Here is a 17,759-nt window from a genome sequence, read left to right as displayed (position 1 = left end):
AACGTCACTTATTTTGCACTGGTGAGCTAAGAACCACTTCTTAAAAAAATTCTTAGAACAGCTGAGAGGTTTGACTACCGAATAAATCAATTTATGGAAGTCCTTCATCAAAGGAGAACCAGATAAAAGCACACAGATTCTGTTCACAGATGTCCAACTTCAAATAATTTTCTGACGCTCATTATCTTTTACATGATGTAATCGTATCTTCCTGCCTCAAATCAGTTATACAACATGGAACACAAAAAGTGTTTTAAGTAAACAAGACAGTAAATTATCCAATTTCTTTTTAAAACTCTGGCTATACCTGAAGTCATAAACCATATATCACAATACATCTTCAAGTTTGACATACATTCAATGAAACTCTTTGTTTATTACTTTGGTCTTTAAATATCAAAAAGCTGCCACATCACACAAAAACTACACCGTTAAAATGCCCAATCCTGAATAAAATTATATACTTCTATAGGAATTTAAAAGTACTAATCTTGTTTTGGATTCAGATGATACGTGGAGGTTACTGGAATCTATCATCAGGGACAGTGTGACTGAGCACTTGGACAAGTATGAGCTGTTCAGAGAGAGTCAGCATGGATTTGTGAAGGGTAAATCATGTTTGACTAATCTAGTTGAATTTTTTTTTAAAAGAAGTCACTAACATGGTGGATAAGGGAGTGTCTATCGATGTTATCTATACCGACTTCCAGAAGACATCTAATAATTTCTTGTATGAAATCTTAACAAAAATGAATGCGTAGGGAACTGGAGGCAACCTTGTGACATGGGTTGGAAATTGGTTGAAGGTAGGAGACAGAAAGTAGGGATAAAGAGAGCATGGTGGGATGTGGCAAGTGGTATTCCCCAGGGCCTCAGTATTTCACCATATACATCAATGACTCGGATGCAGGAATAGAGTCTACATCCAAGTTTGCAGATGACACTAAGTTAGGAGGGACAGTAAGTAGTGCAGATGGTGAATGGCGGAACAGGTTTGAGGGACGGAATGGCCTACTCCAGTTTCTATGTTCCTATGACGTGATAAATCACTCAAGTTATGTTCATGTAGATCTTTGATGTCTTTTCACACCCTCAGTTTGATTTCCACCTTTTCATTTCTCAAGACATAGCCTTAAGATGCAGAGAAAAAGAACCAGTGGACAAACAGAAGTTTCTCCTAGCATAATCTCTCTGCTCTTCTTTGATTAATGCCAGGTTAACCAAATTACAGAAGAACGGTATTTATTTCTCGTGTTTTTGTGATTCTTCTTTTAAGTATGATAACATACTGCCAGGGCCCTGAGCAAAACTCCCCCTAACATGTCTGCCTTTTTTCATGTGGGTAAGGAAAGTCACCAAGCAATTCTCCATAAGAAGAGAACTATCAAAAGGACAGCCACCAGTCTCTTCTCACACAGTTCCTTTTTCTGGTAAGAGAGTACTCCTATGTACTTGGCAAGTACTGACTTCAGAAGTTGTTACATCTGCAACTAAAAGTATGTCACTCACTCACCGCAACCCCTCAAATAATGAAGCAGTCCGAGCTTGCATGCAGCAAGACCTGGACAACATCCAGGCTTGGGCTCATAAGTGGCAAGTAACATGTGTGCCAGATAAGTGCCAGGCAATGACCATCTTCAACAAGAGAGTTTAACCACCTCCCCTTGACATTCAATGGCATTACCATCGCCGAATCCCCCACCATCAACATCCTGGGGGTCACCATTGACCAGAAACTTAACTGGACCAGCCATATAAATACTGTGGCTACAAGAGCAGGTCAGAGGCTGGGTATTCTGCGGCGAGTGACTCACCTCCTGACTTCCCAAAGCCTTTCCACCATCTACAAGGCACAAGTCAGGAGTATGATGGAATACTCTCCACTTGCTTGGATGAGTGCAGCTCCAACAACGCTCAAGAAGCTCGACACCATCCAGGACAAAGCAGCCCACTTGATTGGCACCCCAGCCACCACCCTAAACATTCACTCCCTCCACCACCGGCGCACCGTGGCTGCAGTGTGTACCATCCACAGGATGCACTGCAGCAACTCGCCAAGGCTTCTTCGACAGCACCTCCCAAACCCGCGACCTCTACCACCTAGAAGGACAAGAGCAGCAGGTACATGGGAACAACACCACCTGCACGTTCCCCTCCAAGTCACACACCATCCCGACTTGAAAATATATCGCCGTTCCTTCATCGTCGCTGGGTCAAAATCCTGGAACTCCCTTCCTAACAGCACTGTAGGAGAACCGTCACCACACGGACTGCAGCAGTTCAAGAAGGCAATTAGGGATGGGCAATAAATGCCGGCCTCGCCAGTGACGCCCACATCCCATGAATAAATTTTTTAAAAATCAATTCTATAGAGCTATTTTTGACAGAGCCAATAGCTCATGCAAGCTGAGCTACTCTGGTGAGCTTCGTCTTTCAAAAACAGACCTCCGCAGAACTGCTCAAAAAGGTGGGGGGGGGGGGGGGGGTGGAAAGAGATGAAACGTGGGATTAATATTTTTCTTTTTACTTAATAGAATACTTTTGAGCCAACAGCATGGATAAACACTCAACATTAATATCAATCATTCGGTGTAATTTCTCTACCCTTTTTGGTCTCCAGTGCTGTACACCATTCATTGCAAGTTTTAAAAATTTGCATTACCTAGTCAACTAGCCAGTTTGGAAAGAAATTAAAAAGGCTGATTTTTCAGAAATACCACGGATATGGTCTGTTTAGATAATGAAATTGAATCAAACAGAATTGATCAGGAAGTAAGCATCTACAACAGGGAGATTTTAAAACGAAAACAAATGAGATCCAAAGGGGTTAACAGAAAATAACAGAACTCATAATGAAAGGACTTTCTCCGCAGTTCACGCCCAAAGATGGCCGGCCTCCCATCTTCCACCCTCCATAAACCTGAGCTCATGTAAAACTTTGCTGCCGATATCCTAACTCGCACCAAGTCCTGTTCACCCATCACTGGATCCCGGTCTGGCAACATCTCAATTTTAAAATTCTCAACCTTGTTTTCAAATCCCTCAATGGCCTCGCCCCTCCCTATCTCTAACTTCCTCCAGCCCTACTACCCTACAAGATCTCTGCGCTCCTCCAACACTGGCCTCTTGCGCATCACCCATTGGCGGCGATGCTTTCAGCTGCCTAGACCCTAAGCTCTGGAATTCCCTCCCTATGTCTCTCTCTCTCTCTACCTTTAAGACACTTCTTAAAACCTACCTCTTTGACCAAGCTTTTGGTAACCTGTCCCAATATCTCCTCATGTAGCTTGGTGCCAAATTTTGTTTGATGACACTCCTGGCCGTTTAACATTGTATATAAATGCAAGTTGTTATATTTAAATAAGTTCCCATCTTAACACTTACCTGGAGCCTGCCATCTAGCGTTCTTTGTATTGTGACACACTTGCTGGGGTGAGCTCCATTTGTCGTTATAGCTGTGATCAGTGAATCAAGCTCATCTTTTTTCTCCTTCAGTTTTTTCACCAAGCTTTCAATAGCTCTTTTGGCAAAAGTTTCACTTTCTCCACCTTGTCGATGACACATCAAACTGTGCACAATGCTCAGGCATGCATCGTTACTGGTCGGGGTGTTGGTGATGGACATGTTGCTGATCTCGTACCAGTTTCTCCCCCTCAAATGCACAACCTTTCAAAGCTAACTGTTCCTTCCAGAGTTAAGAAACTGTTCCTTCTTGCAGTAAATGTTCCAGTGTACTAAAAGGCACACCACGTGTTGGCTCAATTGCAGCCAGAACCTCAGCAGAAGCAAAGAAATAGCTTTGGTGAAGCGTTCCTTGGAGTAACCTTAAAAACAAACCAGACAGAACATGTAACTCACAACACAACTCATTATTCACACTTTCCTAAGCTGGCATTGCATTTGTTTACAAATAAATTGATTTACAAAGCTTTCAATATCTGCCCTGAGTTTCTAGAAATGTTCTGTTCGAAATTTCTTTAATTTTAATCTCTCACATTTTCTCCTCTGATCTCCCGAAGATTGATTTATACTGGGATACAGTTCCACAGCCTCCCAGTACATCACCCAAGTGGCCATTATTCATTTATCAACAAAAGACTATTTGACTATGGAAGGCACCAGAACGCGGACTAATCCTGTTATCACCTAATGGTCTCAAAGGTCCACTTTCCAACATAAGTTCATTGAACAGCAATCAGGCAGAAACTCTAGCTAATTTTTCTCATTTGTCCAAGCATTAATATCAATTTAAGTGCCTTACTGATATCCTAGCTAAAACAGTTAGCTCTTAAAGGATCAGATATCAAATCTTTCCTGATCTACGTGGCTTGGTACCACAGCAACTTGTTCGTTCACCAGTTAAACTTTAAGGGGAGTTTTTAAAAAAGTGATCTTGAAGCTCTCAAAATACCTCACATCATATCGCTGAAGCTTTTGGAGCCAGAATTTTGCTGGGGAAATGCAACTAATACCAGGAGAGAAAGGAATATGGGACGGTAATGAAGCCATAATACAAGACATCTTTGTTGCACCAAAACACAAAACTTCAAAGCACAAAAGTATAGTTATCCATTAATCATCGTTTTACATTATGGTTAAAAGGCCTAAGAGAATAATGTTACTTCTTCCCTAGATCAGATCAATCACATTATCAATTAATTTTCACAACTTTCAGTGCATTTAGTTTCAGGTAATAGGTTTCAGATTTATCATGGGATAAGCCTTCTAAGCAAATTCATCAAAATCTCTGTTAGTCACACTGCTGAAAGGCAATGCTTGTGTTTTTTTTCCAGTTAATAAAGGCAAATATATTTGCCAACAAGTGCATGACAAAAAAAAAACTCAGCAGCACTTTATTACACTAGTGCCCTGAAATAATTAGCAAAAATTCCTAAAAGAAAAACCTTAAATGCTGGAAATCTTAAAATCAGAAAATGCCAGAATATGGAATATGGTCAATCAACACCTGATATAAAAGCAACATACTGCAGATGCTGGAAATCTGAAATTAAAACAGAAAATGCTGGAAACATTCAGCAGGTCAGGCAGCATCTGTGGTGATAATTTTTAAAAATTAATTCTCAGGATGAGTGTCGCTGGCAAGGTCGGCATCTATTGCCCATCCCTATGCTCTGGCTTATTAGGCCTCTTCAGAGGACAGTTAAGAATCAACCACATTAACGTGGGACTGGAGTCACATATAGGCCAGACTGGATAAAGACGGCACGTTTCCTTCCCTAAAGGACATTAGTGAACCAGTTGTATTTTTACAACAATCCAACAGCTTCGTGGTCACTTTTACCGATAATCAGCTTTTTCATTTCCAGATTTCTTTTTAAAACTAAATTCAAATTCTCAAACTGCCATGGTGGGATTTGAACTCATTTTCTCTGGACTAATAATCCAGAGAACGAGTGTTAATTATTTTATATTTCAAAATATACTTTATTTCATAAAATGTAAAGATATACATAGTTCAATGTAAAAGGACACAATTTCAAGCAATGCTGTTCAAAACAATACCATGCAAATCATACACACTATGATCTCATTATTACAATTCAAAACACAGTAAATATCTTCTAATACATTTTGTACAATACAGAGTGGGGTGGCCTCACATGATGGCCTTTCCCCATGGAGCCTTTGCGTAGGCCGCAACCTGCTTCAACACGTCCCGCAACACCTGAACCTTGGAGTGTGCCAGTCGGCAACACACGGTCATGGACAGCCCCTTCAGCTGGAAGACCAACAGGTTTCAGGCGGACCAAAGGGCCTCCTTCACTGAGTTGATTGTCTTCCAGCAGCAGTTGACATCTGTCTCGGTGTGCGTCCCGGGGAACAGCCTGTAGAGCACAGCGTCCTGTGTTACCGAACTGTTGGGGATGAACCGGGACAGATACCAACTCACCTCTCTCCACACCTTCTGCGCGAAGGGGCAGTCCATCGGGAGGTGGGCAACAGTCTCCGCCACAGCCTCAAGGGAAGCTCACTAGCGCTGAGATTCCGTTGGAAGGACCACACGGAGGGCCCTTCTCAACACCATCCAGGCTACATCCTGGTACCTGCTGGTCAGTTCCGGCGACGAGACGTTCTGCCAAATGGCATCAACCATCTGGTTGGGGAACTGCCCGATCGGGTCCACCCCCTCGTTTCCCTGCAGGACTCCCAAAACGTTCCGTGCCGATCACTGTCTGATGGCCTTGTGGTCGAGGGGTTCCTTCTCAGGAATTTCTCCACCTGGGACAGGTGGTGGGAAACAGTCCAACTGGAAGGGACGTCCTGCGTCTGCTCGGCCAGCATGGCCAGACCCAGTCTTCTTAGTGTGGTGGACAGGTAGAAACTCAACGTGTAGCGACACTTGGTGTTTGCGTACTGGGGCTCTTCACACATCCTGAGGCAGCCACACACAAAGGTGCTCATCAGGATCACAGCGGTTATGGGGACGCCCCTTCCCTCTTTGTCTGGGAACTTGTACTGAGTGTCCCGGCTGATGTGTTCTACCTTGGACCCGCCAGACAACGTGGAAGATAGCTCGGGCAACTGTGACGGCGGAGAATGAGTCAGACCGTGGCCACATAGAACAACACCGCGAGTACCTCAAACCTTATCACCAGGTTCCTGATGATTATGGAGAAGGAGCGACCCCCCCCCCAACACGAAGCTTCTGTTTGACCGTGGCGACCCGCTCCTTCCAGTTCTTGGTGCAGGCCTAGGGCCCCCCGAACCAGATCCCCAGCACCTTCAGGTAGTCGGACCTGACAGTGAAGGGGACAAAGGATCAGGTCTCCCACCTGCCAAAGAGCATGGTCTCACTCTTCGGTTCGCTCTGGCCCGAGGCCAGCTCGAACTGGTCGCAGATGCCCAGTCTGTGTACCAACCACTGATCGGGGCAAAAGACAGTGACATCATCCACGTACAAGGAAGCCTTAACCACAGCGCCTCCGCTGCCTCGGATCATCACCCCCGATACCGGCGTCCTTCCTGATGGACACGGCAAATGGCTTGATACAACATACAAACAAAACCGCAGAGAAAGGACAGCCCTGCCTGAATCCAGATCTGATTGGAAAGCTTTCCGACTCCCACCCGTTGATTAGGACTGCACTAAGGATGTCCACGTAGAACAGTCGGATCCAATCGCGGATTCCCTCCCCAAACCCCATTTTGGGGAGCACATCCATTATGTACGTGTGGTATAGTCTATCGAAGGCCTTCTCCTGGTCCAAGCTGAAGAGGCAGGTGTTCACACCCCCCATCGTGCACGTAGGCAATCATATCCCTGAGCAGCACAAAGCTATCAGAGATCTTCCTGCCAGTTACAACGCAGGTCTGATGCAGGTGGATCACCAGCTGCAGAGCAGATTTGAGCCTGTTGGTGATGATCTTACACAGAATCTTGTAGTCGACATTTAGCGAGGAACTGGGTCGCCAAATTTCGATTTCTTCCCTCTCCCACTAGTAGATGAGGGTGATGCCTTTCTGCACAGACTCTGACATGCTGCCTACCAGAAGCATACTCCTGTACATTTGAGCAGGTCTGGGCCTATCCAGTCTAACTAAGCCGAATACAACTCAATTGGTAAGCTATTGCTTCCGGGGGTGCTACTCTTCTCAAAGTATCGGACGGCCTTTGTCAGCTCGTCCAAAGTCAGAGGGCGATTCATGTTCTCCCGCTCGCTGTCCTCAAGACTTCCATGATAGAGGACAGGAAGGACTGGGAGACCGGGCTGTCTGTGGGCTTTGCGTCATACAGTCAGACATAAAAGGACTTGCTGATCTCCAGTATGTCAGCCTGTGAAGACGTCACCAAGCCATCTTTCTCCTTCAGGCTATCGATCATAGATGTCTCTCTGTACAGCATCTGGAAGAAGCAGCATGAGCACTTCTCGTCCTACTCCAGGGAGCGGACTCTGGGCCGGAAAATGATCTATGAGGCCTCGAAGACGAAGAGCGAGGCTTGCTGGCCCTTCACCTGAGTCCCTCCCTGATATCGGCCCCCATCGACTGCAGCTGCAGAGGTCGGTAGCTATGATCTTCTCAACAACCTTAAAGATGAAGGAGAGGTTAGAGAGGGAGTGGGAGTCAAGGTTTGGTTCCTGTGTAAGTTAAATGCAATGATTTTACCTGTGTGAATCATTGATAAGAACTCCTGTTATTAAAGGATAGAAAGAGGAGAACTGATTCAAGAGTTGGTTTGTACAAGAAATTTTAAAATTGTTTTTACATTTAGTATTGTATAAAAGCTATATCTTTAAAAAAAATGTTTTAATGTACCCATAAATCCAAAATGCAAAAGGAATAAGACGGCTAGAATTCTCTACCCCAGAGGACTGTGGATGCTGAGTCGTTGAGTATGTTCAAGGCTGAGAGAGAGAGATTTTTGGACTGTAGGAGAATCAAGGAATATGGGGATCGGGTGGGAAAGTGGAGTTGAGGTCGAAGATCAGCCATGATCTTATTGAATGGCAGAGCAGGCTCAAGGGGCCGCATGCCCTACTCCTGCTCATATTTATTAGGGATGGGCAATAAATGCTGGCCTCGCGAGCGACGCCCACATCCCATGAACGAATTTAAAAAAAGAACCTGCATGCTTTTCTGGAGCTGCGACACTTCCCTCTGTCTCTCTCGCGCCTGCTGAACACCTTTGAGGATGAAGCAACTCTTGATGTTGGCCTTGATTGCTTCCCACCAGTGCACCGTGGAGTCGAAGAGGGGTGTCACGGTCCTCCAACCTGTATAATCCCTCTTGAGTTCCTCGATACTTTCATGTTTCAGGTCGATGACCTTTCATCAGAACTGGAAGATGTTAGAAATGAACAGCTTTTAAGCATGTATCTAGCCAGGGGAAAGGGGAGGAGGGAAAGAAAAAGAACAAAAAGGAAAGCTTTGAGAGGGTGCCGGGAAGGACTAATTAAAATGACAAAAAGAGATGATAGTGCAAGTCAAAAGGACGTGTTAATGGGACAAATATAGAAACAAAAGATGGGTCCATAGGAGGTGTGACTGGTTACAACAGAATAGCAGAGAGAATGGGGGTGGGGGAAGACAGCATAGAAAATCTGGCAAAGCGAAGCGGATTGCCACAGCCCGGGAATGTGGTGGACCACTCCGCTAGTCATGCGGACCCCCACCCCAATCACCAGCCCAAACCACCTCCTCTCCCAGTGGCACTGGTGCAGCTATCCTCCATTAGCAGCATCTGCTGTCCGAGAGAAAACGGGAGGGATGGTTAAGCTCTAAATTTGTTACGGCCAGAAGGCTGTAAGGTGCCCAGTAGAAAGATTATTTGCTTGTGTTGAGCTTCACTGGAACAGTACGGGAGGCCAAGGATAGAGAGGTCAGAGTGGTAATGGGCTGCAGAACTAAAGTCAACAACAACATGCATTTATATGGAGCCTTTAACGTAGTAAAATGTCCCAAGGCGTTTCACAAGCATTATGAAACAAAATTTGACATAAGGAGACATTAGGACAGGTGACCAAAAGTTTGGTCAAAGAGGTAGGTTTTAAGGAGCGTCTTAAAGAGAGAAATAAGGGAGACGGAGGGGTTTAGGGGGGGAAGTCCAGAGCTTAGGGCCTAGGCACACCACCAATGGTGGAGCGAAGGAAATGGGGAATGTGCAAGAGGCCAGAGCTGGAGGAGCATGGAGATCTTGGAGAATCGTAATGCTGGAGCAGGTTACGAGAGAGGGAAGGGCGAGGTCATGGAAGGATTTGAAAACCAGAATGAGAATTTTAAAATTGAGGCATTGCCAGACCAGGAGCCAATGTAGATCAGCGAGCACAGGGGTGATGGGTGAACAGGACTTGGAGCGAGTTAGGATACTGGCAGTTTTAGATGAGCTCACATCTGATAATGGGTCACAGCTGAGGCATTAACCTGACTTTCCGATGCTGATCGGCCTACTGCACTTTATTGCATAAAAATGGATAATCTGTTTCGTTGCATCATAGAATGCTCTTTTATATAAGCAGGAGCCTACAGATCATTTATGAGTCAGTAACTTTTGAAAGTTTTATGTACTGTTGATTTTTCATTTTTGTTATCTGTAATTTAGAACAACAGAACTGAGAATGTCGAGAGCGATTTTTATCTTGAAAGGTTTCTACAAATGGACACAACTCCATCAAGTTTTTTTATGATCACATTTACTATTGGAGTAATGCAAAAAAAGTTGTACATTCATAAGAACACAAGAATTTTTTTTATTCGATCATGGGATGTGGGCGTCGCTGGCAAGTCCAGCATTTATTGCCCATCCCTAATAAATAGGAGCAGAAGTAGGGCATGCGGCCCCTTGAGCCTGCTCTGCCATTCAATAAGATCATGGCTGATCTTCGACCTCAACTCCACTTTCCCACCCGATCCCCATATTCCTTGATTCTCCTACAGTCCAAAAATATCTCTCTCTCAGCCTTGAACATACTCAACGACTCAGCATCCACAGTCCTCTGGGGTAGAGAATTCTAGCCGTCTTATTCCTTTTGCATTTTGGATTTATGGGTACATTAAAACATTTTTTTTAAAGATATAGCTTTTATACAATACTAAATGTAAAAACAATTTTAAAATTTCTTGTACAAACCAACTCTTGAATCAGTTCTCCTCTTTCTATCCTTTAATAACAGGAGTTCTTATCAATGATTCACACAGGTAAAATCATTGCATTTAACTTACACAGGAACCAAACCTTGACTCCCACTCCCTCTCTAACCTCTCCTTCATCTTTAAGGTTGTTGAGCAGATCATAGCTACTGACCTCTGTTTAACAATATTGTTTGAATCACTTCACTTCGGTTCCTATCCCCAGAGCACAACAGCAAAAATACCCTGGTCAAAGTTATTAATGGTATTTTGTGAGATTGTCACCATGGCACATTATGCCTCCTAGGTCTTCATGTCGTCTTCAACATGGTTGATCACTCCATCCTTCACGGCCCACTTTCATGGCACCATGCTTTCATTCCAACATGACCAACACATTTCCTTCAATGGCTTCTCTTGAGCCCACACAGTCACTTCTGGCATCCCCCGACTTGGCTCAACATGATTCCATCCCCTTCCTGGTTTTATTCAAAAATGAAACTGCAGAGTTGATCCACTCAATCCAGACCCCACATCCAGTCCTTCACCTAGAATGCCTACTTCTACCTCATCCCCACTGCCGCTGAAATCCTTATCCATGACTGTTACCCCCACGATTGACTTCTCTGATGCTCATCTCACCACTGTGTCCGACTTCACTCAACATACTCTAACTCATCCAGAACTCCACCACCCGCACTACGTTCCTAGAAAGTTTCACTCTCCCATCCATCGACCCTCGTCAATCTTCGTTGGATCCCCATCGCCAAGCACACAGGTTTCAAAATTCTCATCCCAGTTTACAAATCCCTCCCAGACCTTGCTCCATCCCCATCACATCTTATGACTTTGGTGCTCATGCAGCCCCTTCTCTGCTGGTTAATTGGTGGCACAGCATTGTGCACTGCTATGTCTTTAACACACTACAGGGTATGTAGTGTGTAGAAAGTTAAAACAGCAAGAACTAGTCAAACCCAATAAGAAGGCAGTTACTCTAAATGTGCCAAATACTGGTTCCTGCAAATTTCCCTAATATTAATTCATTCTTCCCACATAATTTAGCACAGTTTTTTTTTTAAAAACTTGTGAAGTAGGAAATCTGAATGCAAAAATAGTGAGGAAGAAAGAATGTTATTAATCCACAGTGTTAGTATTATCCAAAATATCTGACAAAATAAAGAATATAGCGTACAGAAGATATTTGTTCCTTCCTCCCCAGCTTGCTTGTGGGATGAAAATTGCTAGCAATTGCAGTCCAGATATTTTGCAAGTCCCTGGGATATTTTACTTTACATTTAAACTTATGTGCCTTTTAAAATATATTTTATTCACTTTCTTGCAAAATAGCCTAGTTGTACTACAAATTACCGTATCTGAATGCTAGTCTACCTGAAGACCAATAGTCTACAAGCACTGGACAAAATCCTCATTAGTTAGAAACAAGCCCCCTCCCCAAACTGTTGTTCCAAGACAGTTGCAAATAAATGTTTGTATCTTTGGGACTAGAGCATCAGGTACATGTTATTTGTGTTACAATTTACTGTCAAATGACATACTATAATCTATTGTAAAATATGGATGCATCATAAGTTCCATGTATAAATTGACATATCTATCACTGTTCAATCACTAGCACAACTCTAACTGAAGAACAAAATGCCAGGGAAAATAATGAATTCCCCGAGAGTTTAAAATCAGATTTGGGCAACATCAACTTAGATTTTTGTGTGCAAGTAAAGAAGGTGCTTCACAGAAGCATAATCAAACTGACATGAAGCCAAAGAAGGAATTATTAGGAGGGACGACTAAATGTTTGGTCGAAGATGTTGGTTTTAAGGAAGGCCATGAAGGAGGTCAATTCTCTGTAGTGGGATAGATTTCTCTCAGAAAATAATATTTTGGGATACAAGTAACTTGAGACATGACAAAGTAAATGTAGCATGCTTGAGGGGAACAGGTGACTTTGGACCCATGGTTCCCAAAGCTTTTCACCACCGGGGATTTTCCTTGCCTCATGTCTGGTCTGTTGTAGACTAATTGATAGAGATTGAGTGCCATTATTAGTCTACAACTCCATCATCATTGCATCATGCGATTACCATGTTGGTAGAAGGTGAACAAGATGGTCTTTTTTCATCTAGTAATTCCTGTGACGTTGGTCCTAATATATGCCTTTTACTACTTTGAACTTGTGTTCCTTTGTCCTACTTTCACAATTTAATCTGAAGTAATTTTTTGGAATTACCATTCTCATACTGTTTACTAACCTCTATAAAACAAACTTTCAAATGCCTCCTTTCATGGCTGAAAAGCCCAGTTTTTCCAGACTTTTCACAAACCTAGATGCTAGGGTTCAACTTTATGCACTACCTCTAGTGCTTAAATGTTTCCCTTGTGTGTCAGTCACCAGAACTGGACACAGCACCACTGAAGCTAAGGTATGATTAGAACACTACACAATTTGAATACAACTTCTTCTGACTAGTACTCTACTGTTTCAGCTACATAGCACACCATTCTTTTGGCACGGATGATTGCTGTTCTGCAGCAGGTGAACATGTTAAGCACCGAGTTCCGTAGGACCCACTCAACTTCACCCTTAGCTAATTTGACAGTATTCATGAAGTCCATGCGTGTGTTGCCTACTTTTTCCTTCCTATGCACAACACCAACTTGTATTAAATTTTATCTGCCTTTGCTTGATCCACTTAGATATTTTGCAACTCATTTGGTACTACCGAAGCTGCCTCCTCAGATTTGCCGCCTTAATTTGTATCTACGAAATTAACCTATTCGAATCAAATTTCTGAATGAAGCTGTGGCTGTACATTTGAAACAGTTTGTACTCCACTCAACACTCCTAACATAATTCCTCTAATACCTGTGATTTTCTGCCCTTCAGCTGATTTCTTCTCCATTGCCAAGGATGACCCCCAACTTCCCACCCAATGAGTTTAACAAGCAGTATTTTGTGAAAAACTCGTCAAATCTTTTCTATCGTGTTGTTTGATGGTCTTAATTGCTCAGCTCAAATTGCTCTGCTCAAATTGCTCTAACCACTATTACCATTAGTACTTCATTCCAATGACAATTCATGACTGTTATCAATGGAGTCCACCTATCACACTTACATTACATTTATGAACCTATGCAGCAATCAAAAGTTTAGCTCACTAAAATAATCCATTTTGATAGAGATCTGAAATCCTGTTTATCCTACAAACGATACCACTGGTATATCTGATCCATAAAACCCTCACTTATACATTTTCCCTCAGTAATGAAGCAGTGATTGGCTCCAATCTCTCCATCTCCTCCAGCAAGACATGACATCAACAACTTGCATCAATGCAGTAAAATTAAGTTTTTGGAGCTGTAGTTCATTCATAAAAATTTGCATTTATATAGCACCTTTAACATAGTAAAATGTCCCATGACATTTCAGAGGAGCATTATCAAACAAAATTTGACACCAAGCTACACAGAGATATTAGGACAGATGACCAAACCGGTAGGTTTTAAGGAGCAACTTAAAGGAGGAGAGATAGAGAGGCGGAGTTTAGGGAGCTTCAGGCCGAGGTAGCTGAAGGCACGGCCGCCAACAGTGGAGTGATGAAAATCGTGGATGCGCAAGAGGCCAGAATTAGAGGAGCGCAGCGATCTCGGGGGGTTGTAGGGCTAGAGGTGGTTACAGGGATAGGGAGAGGGCGAGGCCATGGGGGGATTTGAACACAAGGATGAGAATTTTAAAATCGATACTTGCCGGACCGGGAGCCAATGCAGGTCAGCAAGCACATCTATTCCATATTCCAACAATTTTACACCAGCAGCCTATCCACAAGTAATGAAAACACATCTGATAAAATTTATGATGCTTCCTAGTCACAACAAGTAAACAGAGTACATGAAATTAATGTTTTGTATGCAGTTTATCTCCTGAAAATAAATCTCCTGAAACCTTTTATAAATACCTAATTTTTGATTGTAAATTCTAGACAAGATTAAACCATTTTGTCAGGAACAGAAGACTACAAATTATTGTCAAGTCTTGTTTTTCCATGATTCAGTGAACCAAAATGTCTGGAGATCTAAATATTTTCTGATAACCAGTTTCCATAATAAATGCACTGGATAATCCTAGAATCTTGCACTGAATGCAAACTAACCAGATATCATTAGTCTACTCATTAAACTGACTTGTTGCCATTCAACACTTTTCATCCAGCTATCTTGCACGTTCCTGCATTATGAATGCAAATCTCTGGATGCTTAGTTCAAACCAACAAAAAAAAATGCCAAAAAAAGCACTTCCACTGTTGTCTCTCAATTTGTTCAAGTAGCCAGCTGGCGATTGTTTATAACGCAATTAGTAGGCCTACTTTAAAAAAATCATCAGCTTAATACTTCATCCCACCACAGGACCTCTGACTTTAACTTTAGATTCTCTTTTATTGTCTCCTCCCTATTCTGTTTACAACCAGGGCATATCTATCTGAGGATATCAGAGAATATCCTAATCTTATCCATCCCTACGTAACCTGAATTTTTTTCTGTCTCCATTCACATGCTCATTTTGGCTGCCACGCTAAACCCAAGCCCATTACTTCCATTATTCTTTTTTTTTCTTCCCACTTAACCCCTCTTGAATCCTGTCTCCTCCCCTTCCTATCACCCAGTCATGCCTCCTTTCATTTCTCCCCTCTCGGGTACAAAACCCTACCCCAGCATACTAATCCTCTGCCTTCCTACTCTCCTGCTACTGTCCCAAGTTTGAATTCGTAAACTTGAGTTCATTCAAAACTCTGCTTACCCGTATCCTAATTCACACCAAGTCCCATTACCCTGTGCTCGCTGACCTACATTGGCTCCTGGTCCAACAACTTCTCCTCCTCCAATACCTTGCCTACATTGTCCAGCTGAGTGGGACTGTCCACACTTGGTTCCACTTAGCCATCCAAGCACAGCTAATGCGTCGCCAGCAATGGATTCAATTCCCATCCCTACAGCAGTAGCTCTGGGGTACCTCAGGATCTATCGTTGGCCCCCTCTTTTTCCTTATCTACCTGCTGCCCCTTGGCAACATCACCCGAAGACATGATGTCAGGTTCAACACGTACGCTGACATCCAGCTCTACCTCTAAACCATCTCTTCCGACCCCTCCACTATCTCTATGTTGTCAGTCTGCTTGTCCAACATCCACTTCTGAATGAGCTGCAATTTCCTCCAGTTAAACACTGGGAAGACCAAAGTAATGATGTTCTTGTCCCCTCCCCCACACAAAGTGTTCCCTCGCTACTGATTCCATTCCTCTCCCGGCCATTGCGTCAGGCCAAACCAGACTGTTCACAACCTCGGCCTCCTATTTGATCCTGAACTGAGCTTCCGAACCCACACCCTCTCAATCACAATGACTGCCTACGTCCACCTCTATAATAATCGCCCTCCTCTGCCCCTGCTCACCCATGCCTTGATCACCTCCAGACTTTCCTGGCTGGCCTCCCATCCTCCACATACTTCAGCTTGTCCAAAACTCTGTTGTCCATATCCTAACCTGCACCAAGTCCCGTTCACCCATCATCTCTGTGCTCACTGACTTATTCTGCTCCCGGCCCACCAACACCTTAAACTTAAAAGTCTCATCCTCATGTTCAAATCCCTTCCTGGCCTTGCCCCGCTATATCTCTGACCTCTTCCAGCCCTACAAGCTTCCAAAAACTGTGTTCCTACAACTCTGGCTTCTTACACGTCCCCTACTACCTGCCTCTTTGACGGTGCCAATTTTTGTTTCATTACGAACGAACGAGCTTGCATTTATATAGAATGCAACCTTTATTTATAAAGTGCCTTTCACGACTTCAGGACATCCCAAATCGATTTACAGCCAATAAAGTACATTTGAAGTATAGCCACTGTTGTAATGTAGGAAATGCGGCAGCCAATTGTCACAAAGCAAGGTCCCAGAAACAGCAATGAGATATGACCAGATAGAATCACAGAATGGTTACAGCACAGAAGGAGGCCATTCGGCCCATCAAGCCTATGCTGGCTCTTTGTAAAAGCAATCCAGCTAGTCCCATTTCCCCATAGTCTTGCAAATTTTTTTACTTCAAGTATTTATCCAATACCTTTTGTGAAAGCCACGATTGAAACTGCTTCCACCACCCTTTCAGGCAGTGCATTCCAGATCATAACTAGTCTCTGCATAAAAGTTTTTCTTCATGTTGCCTTTGGTTCTTTTGCCTTAAATCGGTGTCCTCTGGTTCTCTATCCTTCCGCCAATGGGAACAGTAGATAATCAATTTTTTTTAGTGATGTTGATTGAGGCATAAGTATTGGCCAGGACACCAGGAGAACTCTGAGAAACTCCCCTGCTCTTCTTCAAATACTGCTGTAGGATCTTTTACATCCATCATAGAGGCCATGTTTCAATGTCTCATCCAAAAGGCAGAAGCGCCTTGGGTTATTTTTCCTATGTTAAAAGGTGAACGTTTGAGTAGTCTAGTCTGGGGATGTCAAAGGAATGGAGGACGGCTATGTTAAATATGTGCAAGTTGTTATAAAGTAACATTATTTCTACCTTATGATTTACACTCCAGCATGTTGGTACTAAAATGGCCAGGTTAGAGTCCAGCTTCAGGCTCTGATGTACTGTTTGGCCTCACTTCCCATGTGAGTCACTGATGCACTGCTCCAACCTCCTGGGCTTTTATTTTCCAGCTCTTCCCAAGTCCAGCTTTGTTCCAACATTGAAAGAATTCACAGGCACTTGGCAGAAGGGAGGGTCAGGGAGGACAAGCATTCAAAGAAAGTCTACTTATTAGTACAGTAATCACAATTTCCATTGTCTGTTGTATAGGCATCTGCTTTGTCTCCTGATTTAATCCCAGTGATTTTCATCAATAGGGTATTCATAACATATTTAAACCTACGTACTTTTCACACAGATAAAAACAACATCCTGCCATCATCCATTGTGCTGTCCGAAATCAAATTGTGGGTGAGCAAAAGCTTTCTTCAACTTAATATTGACGAAACTGTTTGGATTCCATCAAAAAAAAATCTACATTAACCCACGATTCCATCCCCCACTCTACTTGCTCACTCAGGCTGAGCCTAAAGTGCACAATCTTAACATTGTCATCCTGCTTGATCTTGGGGAGGGGGGGGGGGG

At 43.3% G+C, this 17,759-nt stretch overlaps 1 protein-coding gene across 2 annotated transcripts in view; it reads right to left on the bottom strand.

The window, feature by feature from the left end:
• The window catches only part of smad4b (SMAD family member 4b), a 70,355-nt gene that overhangs the window by 50,074 nt on the left and 2,522 nt on the right, over positions 1 to 17,759 (bottom strand). For both annotated transcript variants that reach the window (XM_067983595.1, XM_067983603.1), the window contains exon 2: positions 3,385 to 3,824. In XM_067983595.1, coding sequence (XP_067839696.1) covers positions 3,385 to 3,624 — 240 coding nt within the window. In that variant the 5' untranslated portion in view covers positions 3,625 to 3,824. The remainder of the gene's footprint in view (positions 1 to 3,384; positions 3,825 to 17,759) is intronic.

The sequence above is a fragment of the Heptranchias perlo genome, chromosome 1 (genome assembly GCF_035084215.1).
Source record: "Heptranchias perlo isolate sHepPer1 chromosome 1, sHepPer1.hap1, whole genome shotgun sequence".
NCBI classification, from domain to species: Eukaryota; Metazoa; Chordata; class Chondrichthyes; order Hexanchiformes; family Hexanchidae; genus Heptranchias; species Heptranchias perlo.
Note: the sequence above shows the minus strand (reverse complement) of the source record. Positions and strands in the feature narration are given on the sequence as shown.